The 21,154-nt window shown below is 33.6% G+C and overlaps 2 protein-coding genes across 4 annotated transcripts in view; one reads left to right on the top strand and one right to left on the bottom strand.

The window, feature by feature from the left end:
• Positions 1-21,154, bottom strand: part of LOC106718778 (semaphorin-1A) — a 63,275-nt gene that overhangs the window by 1,995 nt on the left and 40,126 nt on the right. For 2 of the 3 annotated variants that reach the window (XM_014512949.2, XM_014512948.2), the window contains exons 2-8: positions 14,313-14,446; positions 7,029-7,125; positions 6,287-6,338; positions 2,051-2,303; positions 1,266-1,459; positions 1,020-1,161; positions 261-942 (exon numbers count right to left, since the gene is read on the bottom strand). In XM_014512949.2, coding sequence (XP_014368435.1) covers positions 261-942; positions 1,020-1,161; positions 1,266-1,459; positions 2,051-2,303; positions 6,287-6,338; positions 7,029-7,125; positions 14,313-14,403 — 1,511 coding nt within the window. In that variant the 5' untranslated portion in view covers positions 14,404-14,446. Of the gene's footprint in view, positions 1-260; positions 943-1,019; positions 1,162-1,265; positions 1,460-2,050; positions 2,304-6,286; positions 6,339-7,028; positions 7,126-14,312; positions 14,462-21,154 lie in introns of all 3 variants that reach the window. The other variant, XM_014512950.2, reaches the window with a different exon arrangement.
• On the top strand, positions 10,010-13,250 carry LOC106707885. The gene is made up of 2 exons (XM_014499334.2): positions 10,010-10,312; positions 10,559-13,250. Exon 2 carries the CDS (start codon positions 10,565-10,567, stop codon positions 13,139-13,141), a length of 2,577 nt encoding a protein of 858 aa, XP_014354820.2. The 5' UTR covers positions 10,010-10,312; positions 10,559-10,564; the 3' UTR covers positions 13,142-13,250.

The following is a 21,154-nucleotide window of genomic DNA, read 5'->3' as shown; positions in this document are numbered from 1 at the left end:
GATACTGTGTTAACAAGTACAAAGTATACAAAGAATAACAATTATAACGAGAATTGTTGTATTACTTCTTATCTGTTTACAGAGTTTTAGAATAAAAAATAACCAGACACAATACACATATTTAGATTATGACAAATAAATGAATAATAAAGTAGCGAAATTTTTAATGTGGATTGAAATATTAGAAAAATAAGACAAAAAACTTAGATTTTTAAAACTAACAAAATGTGTAATTCAAGAAAAATGAATTAAAATGTTACCTGCACGATAGAACGTTGGTGCAATGCGAAAGCGAAACACCTTTGATGATATCACCCGAAGCTACGATCAGTTTCTCTGTGGTCAGTGCGACGTGCATTTGCTTTATAGGCACTCCGCTCGGTAGCACTTGGACCTCAGATATAACCGCGGTCCTCACGGGGTTCCTGCTGTTCTCATCCACGCTCGCGTCAAACGAACCATCGTTCGCGGCCACGTTCACCGCTTTAATGACCCTCCCGTCGTCAGTACCAATGTACATGACGTCATATTTGTTCCCATTCATAGCTTGCACCTGAGGATGTATCGCGATAGAAGAAAAACGATACTGAAGACTGACTCTGATCAGTATCGGCCGCGCTAAGAATGACGGAACCGCTTTCTCCATCAACGGATGCGTCTTTATGAAGTTAACTCCGGAATCTGGTAAAGTTCTACTATCCTCTACGCAGGTGCCCGGTCTAGGATGTGGTACTTTTTCTTTTTCTAGCGGTAACCAGTTCGAGTTCATGCTCTCTTGCCCTTTGAAAGGTCCATCGAATGCGTCCAATATGTCTCTCATAGCGAAGGCGCAAACCGCCGAGCCTCCTATCGCGTTCTGCGGCGTCGTGAATACGGCGTAAATTATGTCGTTCCTTGTGTTTCCACTTCCGTATATTCCGTTGATTAATTCAGTCGTTGCCTCTGTAAAAGGTTATTGATAATTAATGTACTATTCCCGCAATATTTTGTGAATTATAAGTTATTTTTAACAAACTTACGTATTTCATCGAAATAGAATGGATATTCCCCAGGCACGGAGCAATTGAGTCTCGTCTTTAGGAATGAAGTCCATCGCTCGCTGAAGGTGTGTGGTCCGCCTTTGTCATTGAGGCAGACTCTGGCAACTCGCGAGTACACCGCCTGTACGATAAAATTGCGCGTTATATAAAACAAGTCGCTATCGCGCAGCTGCGAAATACAATATCGTGTTTTTTAGAATTCGCGTTAGATAGAAGTACACTGACCTTTCCACAGTTCATGTATTCTACGGCTGTTTCTCGATAGAAAAAGTAGGCATGGCTGGTGGAAGCGATTGCTCCGACGAAAGACGGATCGTTGAGAATTCTAAGATCTGAGCGTTCTGTCTTCACCGGCTCGCGGTAGATCAGGGGGTCCGTGCCGGAGAAATCAGCTGCCGTCGCGGTATATAGCTGACCATCTGGAATAATAATTATTAGCTTTAAAAAGTCATATCGAGTCGTATTTATTGCGATTGATGGATGCCTTTTAGTCCAATCATGTATTTAATAAGGTATAACATCAAGATAACCTTTAATTTTTATTTTTCTTAGTAAGATGCATGTATATAACTTAAGGGACGAATATACAAATTACACTACTCTATGTATTTTTTGTGATAATTTAAGTAGTGGACCACCGGAATGACTTTGCTTCTGTGGTTATGTTATGAGTTATAAGAAAGCATATAAAGAGTAACGGTGTAGTCAATTTGGAGAATCGTGCGCTCTCTGCTCCGGGTTTGTGGTTAACTCATTAGTACTTGTGCTAGATAATTTTCAAATACCTTCACATTCCCGATTTAATCACGGAAACTTTTGCTTACTTTGAAGTCTTTTAGTACAACTTTTAATTGATAACAGAAATTTATGTTAAATTGAATCAGTTAATGTCAGAAATCAAACGTTAAAGTGTAACATGAAAACTGTTCTAAGAAAATGATTACAAAATGGAGTAGGAGTAATACAGTACATAAATTAATACGTAAATAGATAAAAGTAATGCTGCTCACCAGTGAATAAAGAAGTGGAATTATGCTCCGGATCGTAAGGGCATCGTCCGGATCCGTCAAACTCTTCGAGGCGGTGGTTCTGTCGCGAGGTGTCGTATCTTCTGCAGAGCGGCTTGAAAGCGTTGGTGCCGCAGACCAGCAAGCGGCCATGCGAGCGTGCCACCACACGTGGGTAGTTCTGGCACTCGTCCGCTGATTTGCCCTTCAGCTGACATAGTTCTCTGTGCGCGTCTGTTGACTGCCATTCTAAACGCTACAAACGAAAGGATATTTTTTATTATTTGGCAATACGGTAAATGAGGTAATCGTTTTATTTGAAAATTTAAAATTAACAACATATGTTAATAATTGCATATTGATATTTTAATTCACTAGAGGGAATAAAAACATACAATGAAAAAAATTCAACACGTTTTCCTCCGAAGGTTTTGTAATTTTGTATACAAAAATAACATCGATTATTTTATATAAGAAGTGATTGTGGCGAATAAATTGCATATTAATTCGAGAAGTCATTGAAAATACTGGTTTGATTGTAGCGAGAAACGCGCACATGCATCGACTTTCACAAGCCGGCGGGCACGCCGACACGGTTCACTTGAAATCGGCTACAGGAAGTCGACCAAGCTGCGAGACTCATTTTTAATGCCAACCCTAACGAGGCCCTTGTAGTATCATTTATATTTACTTGTCAAGGATATAGGTCAATACAGGGATCTAAAGAAATATACTGTGATGTTGTTGATCTGTCACAAATTACTAGAAAGATATTGATGTATGACTATTACATATAAATTCTTAATTATTAAGTACAATATCTGTAGTTATTCAACGTTACCTGTTACTGCAAATTATTCAGATAAAAACAATTACTCGTATTCGTGACAGACTAACAAATATTCTCAATATTATACGGTGTACGGTAATGGAAGTATTAGTAACGAAATATGGTTCTGTGACGAGTTAAACTTTACCAATATCTGGTGGAACATGGCGCCGTGCCAACAGTCCGACGCTCGTGTATTTGGTATTTTTATGCGTATTTTGTGATGCCATTAATTTTGTCCGATATTAAAACTACGCTGGTTCTGGCTATGTTATGAATTCTATATTGGTTACATCAATATAAAAGATCTGTGTCGATACGTCCGATTAGTAATATCAGAGAAATTTAATTTATAGTCGTACATATACTCACTTATACAAATATCTCAATATAAAATATAACACAGTCGTAACTGGATAAGCGAGAGACATTGTTCTGTTCCGACGGACGAACTTCACAAGCGAGAAAGTCGGATTAGTGAGAAACATCTATATGCGAGAAAAACACTTGGAGTCGCCTTTATCCACATTAAACTACATTTTCTTCTTAATCATGAGCACATTCATAAACTTGGTGAAAAGCGGACACAGTTAATGGGTAAGCAGTTTTCTTTTTTATAATGTAATGGTACCAAGAATTATATCTTTAATTGATATTTGAATTAGCACTCAAATAACCTACCAATGTTTTTAGACTATACTTCTTACTTCAAAGTCTTTAGGGATCTAATCTATAAGAGCAATCTAAACATTGAGATGGCTTTTGCGAGGGGCGGAGGGAAAACTACTTGGGACCCTACATTTATAGGAGCCCCGCTTTTCCTCATTCTGTGAAAGGTTAAAAATTCTGCTTTCCCCATTCGGTAAAGTGCTTCGTGAAACCCTTTCGTTTATGACTTCCAAAGATCTATACTTATGTATGCAACATTAACACCTGAGCACATACACTATTGATGTACATTCTTACTTTATAATAGGTAAAAATATTACCTTAATACGAGAAAAAAAAACTATCATTTCATTGATTGAAAGAACCTATATGTATGTACATATATAATAAAGTTTGCATTTTATCTTTTTAATTTACGTTCTTTTTATGTTAATATTTTGAATAAATTGTGATGTAACTTATAATTAATACGTTTGACAAATTTTTATTTGCACTCTAACTTGTTTGTTTTACCTCGAAACTCGTGCAAGAGCGATGTAGGTCAGGTTATAACTAACAAATAAGGTAACAACAATTTGCATACAATTTTAATTTAATCTAAAACTTATATTGCGTCGCGAATAAGAACTAGGTGAACTATAGCGTGCGCGTTCATCAAAAGTGTGTAATGTAACTTTAGCAATTTGATCACACAGAGTATTGTGCCGTAGAGATATCGCTACATGTTAGCATAACAATATTTGTTTTACAAGTTATAACAAGGTTATCGATCACATTTGTCATTGTAAAAAAAACAACTTGATTTTAAGGTTAGATTTTTTTTAATTTGATGTGCATTATGTTTTATAACAGTGATAGGTTAGCGGCTGATCATCTGGCATTTCAAATCTCGGCTGAGTTATGTTTTACATAAAAATACATAGCATTTATGTATATCTGTTCCTACTAACAGACTCAACACTATCTATAAAGTCAAACGTGACGTATTACAATTATTGATTAATGTATTTTTAAAATTTAGTTTTAATTTTTTTATTGTGCAATTATTGATTGCCATTTACTTATAAATATGTAGTTCTAAATGAAATGCGTTAAATATTTCCTCTTCATAAATATAATTATAATTAGTACATTTTATCAATGTAATACATAAAGCACTTTATCACTCCTCTACAAGTATGTGCGCAACGCTTATTTAAATCTTCCTTGACTTGCAAATACTCGCAATGGCTACAATCACGGCTGCAGCGAATTCCGTGTATATATTAATGCATGATGCGAACAAACACAATCATGTATGCAGGTAGGGCTGCCTCTTCAGGTTTTAAGGTGAATATTCGGTCTACTAGTCAAGTAAATTACGTACACGGCGGTCAATACGATATTTCAGTTTTTACGACTAGTTTTTTTTAAAGCTTATAACGTTTAGTGTTATGAATGATAATAATTATCGATAATCTAAATACCTTATCTATATTTTTACAGTTTTCTACGTCTGCTAAATAGTACTGATTGTCGTAATTTTTTTCAACAGCATTGTTCGAGATAATTTTAATTGAATGTTGGCAACCCTATATGTTGCATGTAGGTAGCGTACTGATGAATCACATTCCTATATCCATTCATCATTTACTGTGTGATAAGTAAAATTCTTGTTTTTATAGTAATTTATTTTATAAAATAATAATACTTGTCATGTTTTTAATCTTGAAAAACAGGCTAAAGTTCTTAATTAATAATCACATATTGTGACATAAGTTTCTGCTTTATCTAAAAGATTTAAAATTGATTTAGAGTATTTTTATATAGAATTTCAGAACAGTAGCCACACCTTTATCATTCCGCTCCAAATTACAAGTAAATAGTTGATAAGACTACTTGTCACCATTAGATAAAAATCGTCTGGTTGAAAGCACGGTTCTGTGTACGTGAGTTTTCACTGTCGAAGCAATTGTAAGAAAATATAATGTCCTCAATCTCGTTATCCTTTAAAAGCAAAGAGTTAAAATATGTTTTTGCAAAGGCATTTACTCGCAGTATAAATACATGGGAAGTTAACAAATAAGGATCTTAAATCAACTCTTAATTCTAAAATGAATTGACTTCTTAAACAAGTACTTGAACTCACTCAACTATTTTCCAAGTATTTTAAGATGTTGTGTATGTCAGTAGTTTTAAAGATTGACTTTAATTTTGTTATCTATAAGTGCTTATATTTAATAGTTTTTTACTTAATTAAATATTTACTATATCCAAGGTTCCCTAACCCTACTCCTATATCTGAGAGCGATAAACACAAGGAAGTATTATAAGTACTTGAATCTTATTGACAACGACGAGAAAACGTTTGCTATATAGATGGAATAACAAAACATATCCAGAGTTTGCATTTGTTGTATAAAATGGTAAGTTTCGTTAGTACTGTTTTTAGCCTAAGGCGGCCGTGACTACAGACATGTTTGTTTGACGCAAACACCTAAAATACCTCTCTACATCATACCTAATCTTACTAATTATAAGTGCGTAAGTTTAGATGGATGGATGGATGTTTTTTAGAAGGTATCTCCAGAACGGCTCTACGGATCTTGATTAAATTTGGCACAGATGTAGAACATATTCTGGAAGAACACATAGGCTGCAAGTTTTTTTTTAAATTACACGCAGACGGAGTTGCGAGCTACAGTTATTAACTATAAAATTATCGAAAAATTAATATTAAAATATGTAGTATTAAAACTTACCTGATCAACGTTTTCAGACAAGTCGTACAGGCTTAAATTATAAACGGCATTTCTGTAACAAATGAGTACAATTAATTTCGTCTGGTGGGGTATTGTTTAAAAAATTATAGCATCCAAGGAGTTTTCATCACCTGAATAAATATGGTATGTAATGGTATATTATAATTGATGTTAATTTATGTACATCGTTTTTCCGAAATAACATCAGAGAGTTTTACCTATTAAGTACTTTCTTTGAATACATTATAGGAATTTGGTTATGGTGGCAATGCACAAAAAAAAGTCCGCATATTTTCATAAATATTTGTTTTTTTATAACATGCAAAGCAAAAGCGATAGTCTCTCAGATCGCTAGACTTACACTGTTATATATTTTATTCTCAGATCAAAGTGGATAACTTGACTGTTGTTGGCCAAGCGACTTTTAACATTGTGTTTTGTGTGAAAAAAATGATTAAAGTTATTAGTGTGTAACGGTGTCAGTGATAATACCGTACTCATGACCGATTTCGATTATGGCTAATTATAACACAAAAATAATAATTTTTTGCCACTGTTTAAATCAGGTCAGTATATGTTAAAATTATATATATATATATATATATATATATATATATATATGTGCAATGGGTTAATTAATATACAAAATGATAATAATTAGATAAAATAATATTTATGACATTGTTTGTTTCATTTAGGATAGGTCCATGATAAGAACTGAGTCTTTTCTGAATGAACTCACCTGCCACCGACGATGATAGAGAAATCATCTTTGTCTAATATACGAAAGTGGTCCGGTGCGGTCGAGTTGCCCACAAACTGCTCTGAAGTCTCCTCTCCTGAAACAAAAGAACGCGTCCATAAATATACAACTCACGGAATATATATTTAGAAAAGGCGCTAACAAGATACGAGTTAACGTGCATTTCTTGGCATTGAATATTTTTTACAAGCGCATAGGGTTTTTTTACAAACACTGTACATTTCAATAAAAGGTCTAATTTCTATTTTTAAAAGTTATCAGCATTTTGTATCCAGTACAAAGCCTGAAAAACTCTTACTTGAAGTATTCATGTTTTGGTAAAAAACAATTGAAGTCGAGGAAACATATTAACAATATAAATTTACAAAAAAGCTGGACTGAAAGTAGTAACGGAAGATATAGCGGTTACTAGGGCTGCCATCTCATCGGGTTTTACTTGCTTTCTGGTTCATATTGAAGTTGTAGGTTCGGAATCGATGTTTACGGGTCGTCGTTGTCAGTTAAAAGTCTAGGTTGATATGACACAGGTGGTCATTCTTTATTTTGTCGCCCTTCGGGTCTACGTTTCTTGAAAATTGGCAGCCCTGGCTATATCTACTTACTACCTTCTCATTATTTAATGCAGTTCAATGTAACGTGTTTGAATTCGAGATCTTTGCTATCGAATATTCAGCACACTTAAATAAGTTAATTAAATGTATTGGAACGCGATTCCAAAAGAAGTTACCGTTTTTAATCTATTAACAGAAAATATTAATTAATAGTTTTAATTAGTTTTAAGAACTGAATAATCAACATCAGAAAAGTTCTTTTATTTACTTTCTAAGAGACTTGATATACTATTGTATCATCTTTTTTTCATTACGAAGGACTCTCAGTGGGGAAAAAATTGAAAAGAAGAAATGAGTCCAAAAAAATACTTTCAGGTATGTGAAGTTGGTCTAATGATATAAAAATGCCTAAATGTAGTACGCAAAGTAAAGGTGCGTCTACCAAAAGTTGTGACCGCGATAGTCTTCGCTGATAATCAAAATTTTCCGTTACTTTTACCGAGTTATGTAGTAGCGAAATATAGAATTCGTTTTACCATCTAGTTATATGTCCATTTCATAGTTTGCAAGTCTACTAATGACTCCATTTGTATGGATATTTTAATATGACAAGTTTTAAATTATTCTTCCTCGTAGTTCATTACGTATTTGTTGCAAAAACTATGTTCATTATTCACAGTGATTAATGCGAAGTGGGTCGCGAGGTATTGTATCGAGTGAAATTCGATGTTTTGTCATTTGTCAATGCCATTTGCATAGCGAAGTAGTTTCAAACGTCTCAGACGGAGTATTCCATTTTAATTACTTTTAAATTCTAATTATCCTAATTTTGCAACAAGAGAAAAATGGTACCTAGAAAAGGTATCTTTTGAAAGTCTATGTGAATATCATTATCACGATGGTCCGGTTTAATATGCTTTTAACCGCATCATTACCAGATTGTACTACTTTAAAGTAACTATTAAAACAGTACTGATGATTAACTAAGTAAGCAGATATTCAAAGCTAATTCTAGGTCTATTTTATAAAGCTTTTGACGCCGGCGCCAATGAATTAAGCCGAATACAAGCTATACGGTCAGCGTTACAGCGTTTGTTGGTGCATGTAGTAAATACATTTACGATGCTGGCAGAGTTAACAGGATTCGTGGTAATTGGACGTGGATTATACAGATTTAGCTTGGCTAGCTTAGCATTATACGTCGCGCTCGGCGGCCGAGCTGGCAAGCGGTAACAAGCTGAATTTGATTACGGCTTTCACCGCCACTAGTTGTTACGCACTGCAATCAATTTGTTACTAATTTAATTATTATGATAATGCGATGTTAACAACAGTATCAAACTAGATTTGCATTGATTTTATATGAACAATAATAGTTTTAATGTAAACTGAGCATGTTTTCCGTTATTTCATAGTGAAATTTTAATATATGACATTATACATATTTAAATTTAAACGTAAGTAAAACGGGATTGAAACTTTATATATCTGTAAATCTTAATAAAAGAACCCCAATCAGAAATACAAAGCGAATGCGAAAATAAAGGTAGGTTTACAATGGTGTGGTTACCCAGGCCTACGTGGAAGTGAGGACAAAGCTCTTTTGTAATGCGATTAAACAGCAATAAGAATTGTCGATTTCATAATGATTATTTGAAAAATTCTCGCGTGTTTCGCACGATTAATATTGTCAGCCGTGTTGCACCTGCAGTGTTAACTCACGTAAGAAATGCCTACTCCATTTAAATTCTGCACATAGCACGTATGAGGAAAATTATTGCATAAAAGTTTACATTCCGTCCCCTACATACTACACCTTTTTAAATGAAATTCACATAACTTTTCATTCTAAAGCTTTATTTAAGATTTGAAAATTAAAAAGCTTTAACTTTATTTTGCGAAAAACATTATTAAATTATAATTGAGAATTACAAATAAAACGCATTGATGTTAATTTGTGTTTAATACTGTAATGTGTATACTGTAATGTGTATGACGTCATAACTTTAGTATTAAGTTTCTATTTTAAAACAAGTTAAGGTAAAATAAGCGTCCAAAATATAAATATACATGTTAACATCGCCATGACAGACAAAAGTTCTTACCTCACACCTTTTAACCCTACGAATTATAATTATAATAATTATTATGAACAGTTAAGTGCGACTTTTCTCCTTGTTATTATTAAAACACACTAGGTTACTAAAGCCTGAGCAAACTTTTCGGTACATGTATTTAAAGACTTTTATACACTTTTAATCCCATTTATACCACACAGGAAGTGGGACATAAAAATAGACACAACGACATCTGTTTAGACCATATAGAGACATCCGAAAGAATATCGTAGCATTGACCGAATAAGAACGATGTCTAAAATAAATAACGTTACGTTTCTTAAACTACTTATCGTCGCTTAGGTAACAATACCGCGTAAGTCGAAAAATGGCCATATGACGTTTTATACTTCATTGGATAGATTTTGATGGCGCGCGTCGATTTATGTTACAAAAATTTTAAAATTAACCAATCGCAGCGCGTTATTTGAACAGTTCTGGCACCGCGCAAATCGCTTGTTGTTCCACAACCGCATAAGTCGTCAGACCGCCATACTGTTTCGAGTGAATGTGTGACCGCGCAGAAAATTTACTGTTTTTTATTTATTTATCACGGTTTTATCAGCGAGACCGACAGTTCTGATGCAACAAAAAGGTAAGCCAACTCGACTATTCATTATGTTCTAGTATATCAGCTTGAAATTACTGTTATTATAGAGGAATTTAAACACATCAATACATCGGCGGTTTTTCAGTGTAATATTCACTGACTTAGGCGGTATTGTAAACTTTTTATTTAGACTTACGCTGTGTTCCCTAAACATTTTAAAAGGACTTGAGCGGTATTAAACAAACTTTAGTTACATAGTTTTAAATAATTAACACACTTTATTTGTTCCAGCATATTATGAAAATGGCCGAGGACCTTGGTGATAACGCTTCCAGAATGAATGATGAGGAGAAAGTGGAGACTGAGGTCTTGACTTTACTTGATTTAAAAAAAAGGCGGGAAGCGTTATTAGAAAAAAAAAAGATTATTTTAAAAAGAATAAATAGCGAAAAGCTGGCACAGGTAACAGATAAACATTATAAGTTTTACCCCAAATCTATGGATTCTGCTTCTAAATCAACTGACGAATCTATTACTGAGCACTTACATCAAGCAGATTATAGTATAACTTTCGGACATGCCAGCCTTGATGATGAAGATATTGCACAAACTGATACAATCACATTCAGCAGTAATACGATATTTCAAGATAAAGTAGAAATTAACAACACAAAGGAGAATGACGCAAATATAACTAACATTGACAACTTAAAATTTATAGAGATGATAGACAATTCTTCATTTAATTTTACGGACATTGGCAATAATTCAGTAATGGACATTTCAATGAATGAATTTATTCCTGATGTTTCTTCAACGAACAAGATATTATTGATAGAAACTAGTACATTTTTTGGAAACCCTAATCCTCAAACCAATGTAAATGTTATCGCAAATGATATTCCCGATGTACTGGATTCTACTGTTACAGTAACTGCTTCAACTGAAATATCAAGCCCCCAAATCGATGAAGTTGCCGCTGTTGGTGATACGTCGATGCCCCAACCTAATGAAGTCACTGTTATTGGTGACGCATCAAGGTCTCAACCTAATGAAGTTGCCACTGCTGGTGAGACATCTAACCCACAACCCCATGATTTAGCAAACACTGATACGTATTACGGAGATTTATCAATTAATAGAAAAAGGAAAAACAAAGCTAATAAAGAGCCTGGTAAGTGGAAGAAAAACCTAAACAAAAATTTAAGAATGAAAGGAGAGCCGTATTTAGGCTATAGACGAGTCACGACCAATAAAAATATTAAAAAAAAAATCCATCATGATGTGTTAAGGCCTGCACGAAGCATGAAACCTTCATGTATTTCATCTTTTTGTAAGAAATCGAAACTGAGAAGTTGTCAGAACATAGATGAAGATAAAAGAAAAGAGTTATTTAACACGTTTTGGAAAACGATGTCATGGGAACAAAGAAAAACTTTTGTATGTTGTCATGTTATAGCAAATGACAAAAAGGTTACTAAGAATCCTGAGTCAACAAGATTTAAAACTCTAGCTTATTTCTTAACTATTGAAAATATACGCTACCAAGTATGCAAGAAGATGTTTCTAAATACTTTAGGGATTAAGGACTGGTTTGTACGTTATTGGCTTGAGAAAACAAACAGCGCCATGCCACCACATTCACAAAAAGAAATCCATTCAAAAAAAAAGCAAGCTGCTCATGTCTTTGCGGAGGAATTCCTTAATAGTCTTCCTAAAATGCCATCACACTACTGTAGATCCAGTACGTCAAGACAATACCTAGAGCCGTTATTTCAGAACATGGCGCAGCTATACAAGGAATTTTCTAGTAAATGTGAATTTGAATCAGTAGAATGTCTTAGTCGCAGGATTTTTGATAACATTTTTTTAAAGCTTAATTTAAGCCTTTATCATCCGAAAAAAGATCGGTGTGATGTATGCTGTGGTCATGAAGCAGGCAATATTAATGACGCAGAAATAGCACTACATAGACAACGGAAGGAAAAAGCTAGAAAGGAAAAAGAAATAGATAAAGATTTAGCCAAAGAAGGAAAATGCCATGTATTTACGCAAGATGTTCAATCAGTTAAATTAGCTCCTAATCTTCAGGCAAGTGCTATCTACTATAAAACGAAACTGTGTGTGCATAACTTTACAATGTATAATTTGGCTACTCACGAGGCTGTTTGTTACTGGTTTGATGAATCTAATGCCTCACTGGAAGCTTCTGTGTTTGCATCTTGTATTGTTGATCAATTGCAAAGTGTATTGAATAGGAAATTGTTACCTGTAATACTATTTTCCGATGGTTGCTGTGCACAGAATCGAAATTCTGTCTTGAGTAATGCCCTTTTACGTTTGGCAATAGAAAAGCAAGTTATTATAACTCAAAAATATCTAGAAAAAGGGCATACTCAGATGGAATGCGATTCTGTGCATAGTGCCATCGAATGCAAATTAAAAGGAAGAGAAATCTACTTACCTTCTCAGTATGCAAGTATAGCAAAATCAGCTAGATCTTATCCAATGCCCTACGACTGTCGTTATCTGGATTATAATTTTTTTACTGATTTTAGTAAAACATTAATCTACAAAACCATACGCCCGGGCAAGAAAACTAATGATCCCACTGTGACTGATTTAAAGCTTATAACTTACAAACCAGATGGTACTATTTGGTATAAATTAAATTTCGAAGACCCTCAGCTGCATCTCTTGCCTCAACGTCCACTAAAATTGAGTAATGCTGTGCCGCCCTTAAGTGAGCTGCCTAAATTGTATGATGCAAGATTACCAATTTCCCAGCGAAAATACAAGGATCTCCAAGACTTAAAAGCGGTGCTACCATCTAACTGCCATACATTTTACGATGAAATACCATTTAAAGTTTAATTACTGTGAGGTCACAGTAATCAAACTTTTAGTGGTATTTCATCAAATTATCAGACTGAGATGATTAAGACTGATAATATATTTTTTTATTAAAAATTAAACTATAATAGATAGAAACAGTTTTTTTTTGTTTTTTAAAGTTTATTTTCTATTTTTGTTAAAATAGTTTTATTACGTTTACTATTTTATTTAACTGTAGAAGCTAGATGATTACCAAAACTAGTTACTTAAGCAATGTGATTTAACCTATGACACTACGTCATTCTTTTGAAATAATTTGTGTAAGAAGTCCTAGTACTTGTTGAGACTGCTATATTTTATACTTCTACGTATTATACGTATAATTTGTTAACATATTATTTTCCTTACATTATAATAAATAAAAAGTTTAAATACCGCAGAAGTCTCGTTTTTGTAAAGCTAATACCGCATAAGTCAATTTTATACTTATACATTATTATATACGCATATTTTAACTTGTGACATTATTATTGAACCTAATCTAAAACTATTTTTCTATTCAGTTAACAAGTCTGTAGTATTTCAAAGGAAATAATCAGTTTTTTGTGTCTCCTGATAACTTGTCATTTTTAACTTGCGCGGTATTGTTACCTAAGCGACGTTATACGGTATTATTGACCTATGTAACAGTATAATATATATACGTGCCAAAAATTCTTATCCTCTAAGTAATTTATAAAAATAATTTGTTGCATATGTATCCACACTAATATTGTTTAGAGTAAAGATTCATTTACTTGTAAGGAAAAAAAGTTAAAAGCCATTAAATCGAATTCAAAAGTTCATTCATAATTATAATGCTACATTATCCATGACTAGTATAGGCCGTGTGATGATCAAGGTAGATGGGTCTAATAGTAATTTTCCCAATGTAAAGGGAATGCGTAGTTTTAGAGTTATCTGCGTGTATCTCATATGGATTGTAGTCATCTTAGTATTTCGAAGTAGTTTTTAAATCTATTTCCATTTTTTTGGCAGCTGCCCTATTCTGCTTATTCCCTGAACGCCTATGTTTAATAGTATTATTGTTACGAAATGTTTAAAGACAGCGTACCATGCGAAGCTGGGCGAGTCGCTTATTGCACATGAGGAAGACAATGAGGTATATAAATGTAACACTCAGAGTGAGATATACGAAGGTATCAGTTACCGTATTTAACGTGTATCCGTGCATTAGCATCCGGCATCCAGGCGTGCGCCGTCGACGCTAAAAGGACCAGGACCGCGCGGGCGACGGCCATTTTGGATTAGTGCCTAATCCTCTCCACACACGCCATCTTCTGCCTGTAACAATGGACACTTGATTTAAAGCCTTAACATTATCTGTATTGATTGATGGTAGTTCTTAGAGGTTGAATGTCATAAAGACCGTAGGTATTCTAACATGGAATTTTTTAAAGTTACAAAAATCTACATTTTAAAGATATAAATTTACAATAAAAATATATTTTAATATGTGTTTTGTGGTGTTTGAATGATAGAAACCATTAGTTAAATTAGTAATAAATTAGTATTTAATCACACATAATTTCTAAGTAAATATAATGTCAAGTTAAATATCAATTACATGTATAATTAAAATGTACGTGTATAATTAATATTATCGTAAATATATTGTGATAGCGTAGAGTACAAAGATATAAAATGTGCATTCATAAGTTATGTAGGATAATTCTGGGCAAGCCAGATGTTGCTGGTTTAATCTCCGGGCAAATTGCAATGTGTCTGAGAATGCATTTAACACGTACGTTTCCCCCGTTATTTCTACGTCACTTAGACCGAGCACTCCGAATGGGAAGGCAGGATATCGAATGTGCATACTTTTGCATCTATTTAGCAATTACTGTGTACTTTAGTAGTTTGTTTGTATCTAAATTAAGCAGTAGTAAATTGCTAACGATACTATTGTTGTCTGTCGTTCTGTCTTTATTTATTAAATTGTTATTGTGCCTTTATTTAATAACAATAATCGTTCTGAAGCGTTGTTTTATTTCTCAAGTGGCATAATTATGATAATGGATGTTTATGAGTGAGTGTGAAAATAATAATTTCTCATTTGTCTGATGTTGTTTAAATACTCGTATAAACACAACCCGACCTTGGTTGGCATATATAGAGATTAATATTGTTGTTATAAAAATTTATTTATTACTAGATATTTTTAGTAACCAGTAACTTAATGAGAACTTAATGTGTGTTACGGATTATTAAAGGATAAAGGAGCATATACACTTATCAGATACACAAATAACAATAAAAAAGTACAGTGATAATAATTTGCGTCAGATACGAGATGCAAGAAATATGCAGCAAGCTGACTCCTTGTGCGTCAGAACAGGCCCCGGCTCTCACATTCTAGTTTTTTACTTTAGCCACATTACTTGTTATCGTGGGAAAACAACTTGGGGCTTCGTCGCTATTATTAGATTTATATCTGCTTACAAGATAGAGAATTGCATTTTGATTTTCCTAGGGAAAAGTCTTTTGAATTTTTATCATTTATTTAGATTTATTTTATTATTCAACCCTTAATTTTACTATAAGTGTCACACGTAAAAAATATTTAGTAGCCTATTTGTTCTTCTAGAGTATGTTTTACATCTAAGACAAATTTTAGCTATATCCTTTGATCCATTTTAGAGATACCTTTTAATAAACATAGATTTATAATTTTGATAAAGTGCGGTAAGATGCTAAATCAATGTTAATGCAAAAGCTGGATGTTAGACGGCTTGTCGACTAAAGGGTTGAAAATATAAGAGGTGGCAAGCCATTGTACCGTCAGGGTTACAAAGGATGAACATAATGTGGGGGGTGGTATCGCTGCGTCTATATTTTGCGCTCGGGGCTTTGTGTAAAGTGCTCCAGTGTGTCGCACGATAGCTACCAGCTAGCAGCATGCTCTGTAACCTGTTAGTGTTAATTCCCTTGCTATATATTACGCGAACCTGCAATTTATCGGCGCTGGATCTACCCACGCAATTACTGGCTTAAACAAACGAGCGGTTATCGATTGGCGGAAGACAATGTCTGATAATACGCTTTTGCCACAAATATCTTTTACAAATGAATTCTTTTTAATAAAGAAAACAAACTTTATTTTTGTGTTTTTAGTATTAAGCAGAGGCAAAGAGAGACAAATTGATGACATTCAGCTATACTACGTAGCGTTTGTGTTTTGTTTTAAAAAATAAGGACTATTTATACACAAAAAAAACTTTGCATTCGAAATGATGCTTTGATACGCACGTTTTTTGGCAATGTATGAAATCGTGATTTCTAACATGGAATACGAAAGAAGACGTAAGGGAGACATTGGTGTGAATATTTAATGATTTTGGCAGTGAGACGACGCGTGGTCAGTTTACAATACGACTGCTGCAAGTATCCTTGTTGCTTATATAACAACTTTATATATAATACAAGTAGTTCAAAGAATATTATATTTTCAGTTAATATGTTATTCGATTGATTTGTTTTTCACAATTTTTGATATATAATTTAGATTTTATATTTTTTTACATTTACATACAATTAACGAACGAATTTTGTAATGGAATGTTACATGTACCAATTTAATTGATGAAAAATGTGTTTTAAAGTTTTGCTAAAATCAGAAGAAAACGTATCAAAGAATTTTACTATTAATAGCAAATTCTTACTGATGACGTGTTTATCTAACTAATGTGCATTAATTTATTGGCAAAAACAACATGCGCAAACAGTTTTAAAATCTCGTTATGACAATATTAAATTACGTAGTAGTTCGCTTGATTTATTTTTCGCGGACGTGACATGATGGCGTGTAATTACATACAGAGTATTGGACGTGGTTGACATTCGAGCCTGACTCGAGAGCGTGGTGTGGCCAGCCTCCGCGTCGTCCCACGTTGGGGAAGCTGCGGTTCTATTGCTACTAACCACAAACTTTTATGGCACACCTTTATGTGGGCCTACTGAGGTGGTGGGAAATATAACATACTAGCTTTTACCCGCGACTCCGTCCGCGCGGAATATAAAATAGAAAACCGGGTAAAAATTATCCTATGTCCGTTTCCTGGTTCTAAGCTACTTGCCCACCAATTTTCAGTCAAATCGATTCAGCCGTTCTTGAGTTATAAATAGAGTAACTAACACGACTTTCTTTTATGTATATAGATTTGGAACAATAGGATGTTATGACATTCTTACTAAGGGCGGAATAATCACCATTGATAAATTTGTAGTTTGCCGTAGCGGTGATCATTTTTCCTTTTCTGCTCTTAATTAAATTTTCTGTACATTATCGTAGGATAGTCCTGTGTGATTAGCTTTTGTTTTTGGCATTGATTACTTAATAACTGATTTTTGCCTTCTTTGATGGTTTTTCTAACAAGTGTTATAGATAGGATTTTAATTGTATACACTTCATATTACTTTAGAGAGAATCTCTTCTTTCGTGTATGTTTTTCAACTATGACGACTGAGACTACTTTTTGTCGCCACGTAGTACATTTATCGGTAAATTGTTTTATCGAGTTATTTATACATTGAACAACGTGTAATTTTCTTTGTTACTTTTGATAGAGCACAGAAGGTCGCCGCATATTGATCACAATCACTAAGTGATATATTATTTCGTTTAACGTTGTGGTGAAATGTTTTTCACTGTTTCCTTATTTCAGATAAATTTTATACTTGATCTGTTTTATTTGGCTTGGGATCATTTTATTGTGGCCCTGACATCATTGTGGAGCTTTGATGGTTACAACAACCATCAAACTTAAGCAATGTTTCGAGCGGTAAACAGTTGTCCGAGTGTTTTAGTAGCTTCTATTCCCGAGCGACAAACTATGCGCTGAGTTACTAGCGACGGATGGACACATAATGTACTAGTGGTCGTTTAAAGCTTAACCTAAAAAATGTTTACATTAACGGTGAAAAGGTTAAATGAGCGACGTTCTATAGAAAAAAAGTGCCTAGGGTTAGGTTAGTAGACTCAAAGAGATTTAGAATAAGGATAAAAAGAAGAAAGACGAAAAGGTAGTTTCGTTTAACTATGAGTATCACGAGACCAATTGCCTCATAATTCCCTTAAAGTAGAATACTAATAGAGACGGTGATTTTGATTAAGAAAGCTTAGTCCAGTCTCTGTTTTACGCGACTTCTTTTTTTCTACGTAACTATTGTGGAAGTGATTTATGTTTTTTATGAGGGACATTTCATACAATAAAACCTTTTTGCATAAATAACAAAGCTTAGATAAGTTTCAAGGAAGTGTGACGTCGAGATTTATCCTTAGAGCGGAGTGGTTAGCATACGGAATCGTCGATAAAGACAGTTTGTCGCATTTTCTATATCGGCCCCTAATTTATGGCCTGCCTCGGGCGACGTCACGCGTGAAATGTTCGCTACGTACATGTCCAAACTGTAGATTATAACTACCTACATAGTTAGAATATACAAATAGTCAATAAGCAGATATTTAGCAAGCAGGATTAAAAAAATCTCTCTACTTCGTCTCCTTGACGTATTACGGAAGTTAGACGTTGAAGCGTTGACTTCGTTCTAACATAAAAGATGGGTATATATATATTCACATTACCGTGGGTTTCCGAGACCAAAATATCCGTTTAAAACATATTGTCATCTCTGTTTTGTCAAAGTCAATTACAGAGATGTATGTATGTTTTATACAAAGATTTTGGTGTCAGAAAGTAACGGATTAGTAGATTCATAGTGCACAATGTATCGTTATAATTATTTAAACGATTGGCAGTCACTTAACAATAGCTGGTTAACAATAATATTTGCACTTCATTTGTCATACGACACGCAAATATTGAATATCGCAGACATTCGTATCATCCGCACTTTATGTACACAAACGTGTTAAATGTCATGTAGTTTAATGATTTTTATTGCAGCTCATTTTCATTGCATGTTTATAAATCAATTAGCGATGAATTATACGAGTTTTATTTCCAGAGACAAAACAATTAAGTATATATTTTGGCTTATACCCATTATACCCCTATGAAACTAACTTTTTGGGCAATAGATTTGAAAGTGTACAAAACCAATTGGTAGAATAGCAATTAAGAGAGACTAATGTCCTGATTGGGAATTATAAAGTGTATGCTAATAATATAGTACGCCTCTTTTAATGGATCCCTAAAGAGGCAATACTTGGATTGGATGCCAGATGTCTGGTGATGAATTAACTATAGAAATTATTAATTTACTTATTTTTTTTAAATAGTCTGATAAAAAAACTTTAACAATTTTTAATTTTTCCATAATTTTAAACTTATTGAGATCTCAAACTTATATATTATGTTAAAATAACTTTTTGATCTACTCAAGACAGATTGCAGCGGGATTCGATACGAGCATGATGCCATTTATAAATATCAAGTACATTTTATATATGATAGCAATTTAAAAGATCAAAAGATACGATATTACTTTGGTTGGTTCTTTAAGATTTGCAAAGTTCCCCGCATCTTGCAGCACGCTCCACTGAACCGAGGATTTTAATCTTGAAGAATTATGTTAAATGAAGATCTCTGTTTAGATACTTTGTGAAAAATAGAGCAAAAAGCATAGATAATTCAAAAGTTTTTTAAAAAGCACAAAGTTTTTATTAAACGTTTTCTTCTTCTGTGGTCCTTTCGTGGAATGTTAATTATCTTTCCTTGAATAATTATTGGTACTTTGTAATGATAGAAGATAAACTTGCGTTCTTCAAAGCTCCATTTCCTATTTTAAAGTATTTTGAAAGCAGTTAAAATTTATTTTTTTCATATATTGTGGAAGTTATTTTCCGCTATTGCTTTAAAAAGTCATCGAATATTAACGTTTAAAATTCCTTACATAGGTGGCTTTGAATATCATAACAACAGAATATAGAAACTGCATTTAGGAGTACAAAGAGTAAACAAATAACGTAAAAACTTTCTCCGTTTAAAATTCAATTTTCCGTTGCGGAGATCGTTAATATTAACAAGCGGTTCGGGCGCACCAAAAATAAATGAATAATAAATTAGCATTAATTTATTGGTCGACCAAAGGAGTTTTGTAATGTTTCGTTCCGGTCCATCTGGCTTCCCCATCAGCGGCCGCTCTCGACTATCTTAACACAACATGACGCATGCGCAATTACGCAGGATGTTGATAATGTCACTCATTCACTAGATCCTCGTTAACTAACCCGTACATATAATTAAACTATTTATAAACAATGTTATGATAAAGAAAATCCAAAACTATTTATAGCTGTTTCATTTAAATTTAAATATTTGTTAGAGGATGGAGAGAAATTTCGACATTACCCATAAGCATTTTTGCATTGAAATGAAGATTAAGTGAATACTGATGATCTTTAAATTTATAATCTGTCTACCCTCTTTGGATAGTGAACGGCGTTAAATGCAGGTGTGTACGATGTTAAATATGGCGTACATTAAGTCAGGTTTACCAAGACTAAAAGAGTATTTAACGTAAACACTTAGTTTTAGAAATAAGGATTGTCTTCACAAGCTCTTGAAATTTTGTTATTTATGAGTTGCAATGTCAGTTTAAGTGTGTTCCTTTTTCTTTTATTCACTTAACTACAGCGTTGATCGATTATGAATAAATTGTAGTTTACATTAAAATAAATAATTTACGTGGTTTAGGCTAAGCGTCATCTACACTCGGCCACCTCGAGCCCAGTGAAGCTATAAATACATCTTCTAGGCAAACACAATTCAGGTTCGATTGATTTATTGTGAACATTTTAATGAAATTTAAATAATTATTAAAAATTACTTATCTTATTTTACTTGAGTCAAAGACGATTCTTGACCCCTCCTAATAGGGGGGCAATAAATAAAAAGAAGAATAGTGACAGCTCACGTTTAAACAAAAAGGCGTTTTAACGTGATTGATTTTTGCACTTAAGCATCGGTCATCGAGCAAGATGCATAATTCATCAGGGTAAACAGTGGTCATGGAAAAGGTCTCTAATGA

This window comes from Papilio machaon, chromosome 2 (genome assembly GCF_912999745.1).
Source record: "Papilio machaon chromosome 2, ilPapMach1.1, whole genome shotgun sequence".
NCBI lineage: Eukaryota > Metazoa > Arthropoda > Insecta > Lepidoptera > Papilionidae > Papilio > Papilio machaon.
The sequence above is the reverse complement of the archived record's forward strand: the minus strand, read 5'-3'. Positions and strand labels throughout refer to the sequence as shown.